This window comes from Pinus tabuliformis, chromosome 2_1, assembly GCF_031772625.1.
Source record: "Pinus tabuliformis cultivar Carrire ecotype Pingquan chromosome 2_1, CPIR1, whole genome shotgun sequence".
NCBI lineage: Eukaryota > Viridiplantae > Streptophyta > Pinopsida > Pinales > Pinaceae > Pinus > Pinus tabuliformis.
Window position 1 is genome coordinate 175,770,410 of NC_142299.1, and position 6,510 is coordinate 175,776,919.

The 6,510-nt window shown below is 47.2% G+C and overlaps 1 protein-coding gene across 1 annotated transcript; it reads left to right on the top strand.

Annotated features, from left to right (window-relative positions):
- Positions 1-357: 357 nt before the first annotated feature.
- On the top strand, positions 358-4,536 carry LOC149199284 (uncharacterized). Its single transcript, XM_089400530.1, has one exon. The coding sequence runs from the start codon at positions 358-360 to the stop codon at positions 4,534-4,536; it is 4,179 nt and encodes a 1,392-aa protein (XP_089256656.1).
- The last annotated feature ends 1,974 nt before the right edge of the window (positions 4,537-6,510 follow it).

Below are 6,510 nucleotides of genomic sequence, written 5' to 3' on the forward strand. Positions count from 1 at the left end.
TCCCTGGCAAATAGAGCGGCTGGAAGGAGTCCTAGCCAAGGTACAGCACAACAAGCATCTAGGCATACAGGGAGGAAGTCCATGGGATATCAAAAAGAGTCTCAAAGAAACCAAGAAGAGGGGGCGCAAAACTGACTTGCAGAGGACCATTGCAGTAGGGGAATTGCTTATGGAATCAGGAAGATTCCCTAAGCTGACCAAGTTTTACAAACCTGCATCCCATTTACCATGAAGCTCATCTCCTGGAATGTGAGAGGACTCAACAGCCCCTCAAAAATTAGGATGATCAAGAACTTGATACAACAAGAAAAACCCTCTATAGTTTTTCTTCAAGAAACCAAAAATAGCACAATAGCCATGGACAAAGTAAGAAATAAGATCTGGGCTGGTAGTAGCTCAATGTCAGTAGACTCTTCAGGGGCTTCTGGAGGTCTAGCTATTCTGTGGAATCCACAGATACTCAATCTTTACGACTTCCACGCCACCCATTTTCTCATTCAAGCCTCCTTTCATCTCATTGGAACAAACATCCACGGGCACCTTTCCAATGTTTACTTTCCGCAAAGCATTCAGCAGAAATTAGATCTGCTAAACACGATCTCCAGTTTAAATGAGCACAGACAGTTCCCGCTCTGGATTAGTGGAGGCGATTTCAACATCATTCAGTCACTGGAGGAGAAAACAGGGGGAAGAACAAGATTAGAAAACGATAGCAAAGGACTCAGAGACTTTATACAGGACAACCACTTAATGGATATTCCGACCACCAATGGGATTTTCACCTGGACTAACAAGCGCAGTGGGGCCAACCATATTGCCTCTCGGCTTGACAGGTTCCTCCTCTCAGACAATGCAATCCATCTAGGAGGAGACTTCAATGCTTCAATTCTGCCCCACGGAGGTTCGGACCACTGGCCCATCGTGCTTCATTGGTCTCGGCCCGGTACAAGATGCAATAGGCCCTTCCGCTTTGAAGCATTTTGGTTCACAAACGCAAAGTTCAGGCAGATTGTAGAGGAGGCATGGAAGTCTTACAGGCCATCAGAAGGAGCCAAAATGTTTCAATTCCAGCAAAAGTTGAAAAACCTAAAGCAAGTACTCAAGAATTGGAACAAAACTCAATTTGGCAACATTCATGAGGATCGACAAAGGTTGGAGAAGCAAATGGAAGCACTACAGCAAGATATCATCAAAGAAGGACGCACGGAGGAGCAATCCCAACAAGAGCAAATCCTCTGGAATCGATTAGAAGAACGGAGAAAGCAAGAAGAAATACTTTGGCGACAGAAATCACGAATCAGCTGGCTAAAAGAGGGCGAAAAGAATACAAAATTTTTTCATAGAACAGCTCTTCAAAGGCGCATGTATAACAACATCACATTCATCAACAACCAACAAGGAGAGCGAGTCGAAGCCCACGAAGACATGGAAAAGGAATTAATACATTACTTTCAAGACATCCTTAAAGAGCCGGAAGGAAACAGGGACGCAGAAATCAGAGCCATCACACAGCATATTCCCAGAATAATAACAGATGAGCACAACAACAAATTACTTCAGCCCACCTCCCTGAAAGAAATTGAAGAAGCAATGAACCAGCTCAAGGACGGCAAAGCCCCGGGGCCAGACGGCTTTACTGCCAATTTCTACCATGAATTCTGGGAGTTAATTAAAGAAGAGGTATGGGAGCTGGTGGAAGAATCAAGAAGCATGCATTGGATTCTTCCAGCCCTCAATACCACCTTCATCGCACTAGTTCCCAAATGTGCGGAACCAAGCAAGCCCGAAAGCTTTAGACCCATTGCTTTATGCAATGTCATATACAAGCTTATCTCTAAGGTCATCGCAAATCGGCTAAAACCTCTCCTACCCTTACTCATTTCACCGGAACAAACAGGTTATGTTGAAGGGAGGCAGATCATGGATGGCATCGTCTTATCAAATGAGGTGATTCACTCTCTCAAGATACTAAAAAAGCCAGGTATGCTTCTAAAACTAGATCTATCCAAAGCATTTGACAAGCTCAGTTGGAACTATATTCAAAAAGTGCTTATAGCTTTTGGCTTCAGTCATACTTGGACAAGATGGATCTACAATTTGATCTCCTCTCCAAGCTTTTCTGTTCTGTTAAATGGTTCTCCATCTCATCCTTTTCGGCCTTCAAGGGGCATAAGACAAGGGGACCCCTTGTCGCCTTTCCTCTTTGTTCTTATGGCAGAAGGGCTAGGCAGACTGTTAAAGGCAGCCGTCTCTACTCAAATGCTCAAAGGCATCTCTGTTCATGGCCTTCCTCCCCAATCCCACCAACAATTTGTTGACGACACCATGCTCTTTGGCCACCCATCCTCGCAAGAAGCCTCTGTCTTCAAGTCTCTGCTCTCCATATTTTCCAAAGCTTCAGGTACCTCCATCAATGCGTCGAAATCTCAGCTATATTTCTTTAATACCCCCCTCTCCACTCAAAGGAACATAGCTCGAATTTTGCAGTTTACTATTTCCAAGCTTCCGTCGACCTACTTAGGGGCACCCCTGGCTGCTGCAGCTATCAAACATTCCTCCTGGCAGTCTCTTCTAGATAAGCTTGAATCCAAACTCTCCCTTTGGACCTTCCGAGCTCTCAATATCGCCAGCAGGCTTGTCCTGATCAAATCGGTCCTTCAAGCCATGCCATTGTACCTCTTTTCTCTATTGGCCGCACCTAAATGGGTTCTTAAATCTATCCGCAATCTCCAGCGAAACTTCCTCTGGGGGTCTACTGGCCTGAACAGAAAATGGGCGCTCGTAAATTGGAAAGATGTCTGCAAACCCAAATCTGAAGGGGGCCTGGGACTACGAGACCCTTTACAGAGCAACAATAATATGGGTGCTCGCATGTGGTGGAATTGGATCACTAAGCCCAACGTACCATGGGCCAAACTATGGCAAGCAAAATATGCACCAGGCAGTCAATGGAATGATTTAATCAGAATCAACTCCACTACTCAGGGATCACCTATGTGGAACGCAGCCAAACCTCACAGCAAATTCATTCAAGAGCATAGCTTCTGGGAGATTCACTCCGGCACTACAGCAAGATTTTGGGAGGACTCGTGGCAGCAGCTCCCCAAGCTAGCCACAGTTTTTCACAAGCCTCTCTGGCAAGAGCAGATGCAGCATGCACACCTCACTCAAGTCAATCAATTTTGGCAACATTCTGCAAACACCGACTTCAGAACCTGGAAGAAAGCCAATCTCTGGCAAAGTAATTGGCAAGGAGAGACATATGAGGACATAGAGCAAGAATTATCATTCAGGAAAATTCGATACTCCACTCTACAGGATCGCCTCAGATGGGGCCATCAGCATAAAGGCACATTTACCACTAAAGAAGCCCATCAGCTCAGATACACTGGAGACCAGCTCAACAAGGACCAGATCTGGGAAAAGATATGGCAACCAGGAATTTGGCCCAAAATCTCCACTTTCTTATGGCTGCTCAGTAAAAGAAGAGTACTCACTTGGGACAACCTGATAAAGCGTGGATTCGTGGGGCCTTCAAGATGCCCGAACTGCAACATTAACTCTGAGACAATTGGACATCTCATGGAAACCTGCCCGCTCGCTGAGCAAATTTGGAGGAAAGTTGAGAGCTGTAACATGAGATCAGAGGCCAGAACAGAAGACATAGCTGAAAACTTAAGGAATTGGGCTCCCTCCCCTTTCAAAAGTCAGCTTCTCAACTTTCTGTGGAGACTCTTACCAGGATTCATATACTGGATTCTCTGGAAAGAAAGAAACCACAGGATCTTCAACAACTCCTCCCGGCCCACTGAAGCCTTATGGTTAATCCTCAACAAACAGCTGCAAGAAACTCTGGCCCTCAAATCCTGGACAGATGCGGATATGCCAGACTCCCCTTTAGAATGCCGGATCCTGAAGTCTTGGAACATAAACCTCTCAGCGATAAAGAAAGAAGGCACCCGATCCTCCAACAGCAGCGCCTCTCCTTCTAGCTGGTCCCCTCCAGCTTATGCTACCTTCAAGTTAAACTTCGATGGGGCTGCCAAAGGTAATCCAGGGCTCGCAGGTTATGGAGGACTCTTCCGAAATCACACAGGGGAAATAATTCAGATCTTCTATGGCTCGTTGGGTAAAGATACGAATAATGTAGCTGAATTAGAAGGCTTATGGAGAGGCTTATGCCTTGCAGAGCAGAACAATTACTTCCCTTTGGAAGTAGAAGGAGACTCCTTAATCCTTATCAGTGCTGCCCAAAGAATCCAGGCAGGTACGCCCGCGGTCAAGGTCGCCACAAGCTGGAGACTATTAAGCAGGTTGGAATCTATGGAGGAAAAGCTACAAACTCCCCAAAGTATAACATTCAAGCACGTACGAAGAACAGCGAACAAGGTGGCTGATAGATTAGCCAACCAAGGTGCTTCCCAGTGTATACCTTACTTTGTAGGCTCACTGGACAACTCAGAAGATGACAAGCTCAACAATGACTGCATCTCTCTGGCGAAGAAGGATTTCAACATCCCGGATGCGGGTGCATAAAGGCTATGGGAATGGCACGCGCCATCACGTGGGCAGGTGGCATGCCCACGGCGTCCGGCGGTACCACGCGCAGCGGGGCATTAACCCGCTTGAATGCAGGGGAATGAAGGCATTAATGCCTGTCTACTCGGCTCGAGGGAGGACGCTGGACTTCGTCGCTGTGATGCGGTTTAAACTGAGCAAGCTGGCTCGGCAGGAGAGTATGAGTGAGCATAGCAATGAGACCCTGCTCCGCTCAGACGGAAATGGGAATGAGGATCTGAGAGGTGTGCCGCCGGTTTGCAAGCCTGGTGTTGATTCTTGGCGCTGGTATTGGTTCTTGCCGCTGGTGTTGGTTCTGGGCGCTGGGGTCGGTTCTTGGCGCTGGTGTTGGTTCTTGGTGCTGGTATTAGTTCTGGTCGCTGTTGAAGCTCAGAGTGCCTGTGTAGGAAGGGGCGCAGTAATGCCGAGAGCAAGACCGCGAATGGGCAGCCGAAGAGGGGGAATTCAGGGCAGGGCCCTCCCGCAGAACGATTACTATTCGCCCTCTTCCTCCCTCGAGGTAACTTCGCTGCCTCAGAGATTTCAGGGCAGCAATGAGGAGGAGGGGGGGCATCATGGCAGAAGCCCAAATTCTGAAGAAGGGCAGCGGGAGCTCCCCATGCTCAGGTATCGGCTCCCCTGCCCTCAAGTCAATTCCACTTTGGTTGTTTCGATAGCGGTCGAGCCTGGAGTCACTCAGAATGTGGAGGTCGAGCCTCTGCCGGAAGGGCAGCGCTCTAGCAGGGAGAATTCCCCTATTGCGTGCCTTCCGGTTGGAGCTGGAACGGGTTGGTCGGCACATGGACGTGAACCTGGGCCGAGTTGGTTTGCGCCTGGTTGTGAATGCGGGCTGGATCTTGAGCGCCCTGCTACCAACTATGACCCGGATGCTGGCCCTTCTACGCATGCTGATTATGCTGGTCCGAGCAGGCCAGCCCGAGAGGGAAGCCCAGACACAGTCATCCAGCTTTCAGATTCAGAGGACGTGCTCCGTTTTGGGTGTCGAATTGCAGAGGTGCCCGAGACTACTGATGAGGATTGAACTCGCCCCGGTAATCTCTGTTATTTTTGTTGGGATCTCGATGTGTATCTCGGCTATGTGGCGGCATTATCTCTGTCAATGTGTCGAATGTAATGTTCAGGTGTCAACTGTAATGGTTCAGGTGTCATTGGTCTTTGTCCAGATGTCTGTTTGTCTTTGTCTGGGTCAGTCCATGGCCCTGGTGTCTTGGTGTCGTTTCAGTCATTTTATGTTATGTAACTGTGTCGGCAAAGGTCAAGCTACAATTCCAATTTTGAATCTTTTCAATTTTGGATCTGATAACAGGGCAAGGCAAGGGCTGACAGGCAAATTTTCTTAGCCTTGCCCAATGTACTCTATTTTGTATTTTTGTTTTGTACGATAATAGAATTAATCATATTCAGAAAAAAAAAAAGGTGGCCGTGGATACAATCTCTGAAGAGATTTTGGCATTACTGCTCCATTAATTGGCCGTTTAAACCTGTCAATCATTTAAATGCTCATCATATCGTTTATTGGCCAAATAATTCATTTAAGTGTGGCTTTGATGTTTTGGCGGTTAGGCATAAGTGAATCACTATCGGGAATAGAAAGGCTTTTAATAATAATTAAACATAATATACCCAAGCCTTATTAATCCTTTTTGAAAGTCGCGCTTAGCTTTATCGCAATTGGGGATCGGAGGAATGCTTAAGTTGTTATATTGGTGTTATTACGGGATCCCCGATCGCCGATAGCGATATCGCCAATTCGCATCGGGAGTTTTCAGAAGAGGGCTTTTAGTTGCATGCGTGTTACATTCCCCAATCGCCGATAGCGATATTGCATCGGAGCAAAGAGAGGGGCATTTTGTTACAATTGCTTACCTTCCCGATATCCGATAGTTATTCGCGTTTGTCGCATCGGGGAAAACCAATGGGCCTTTTTTGTGC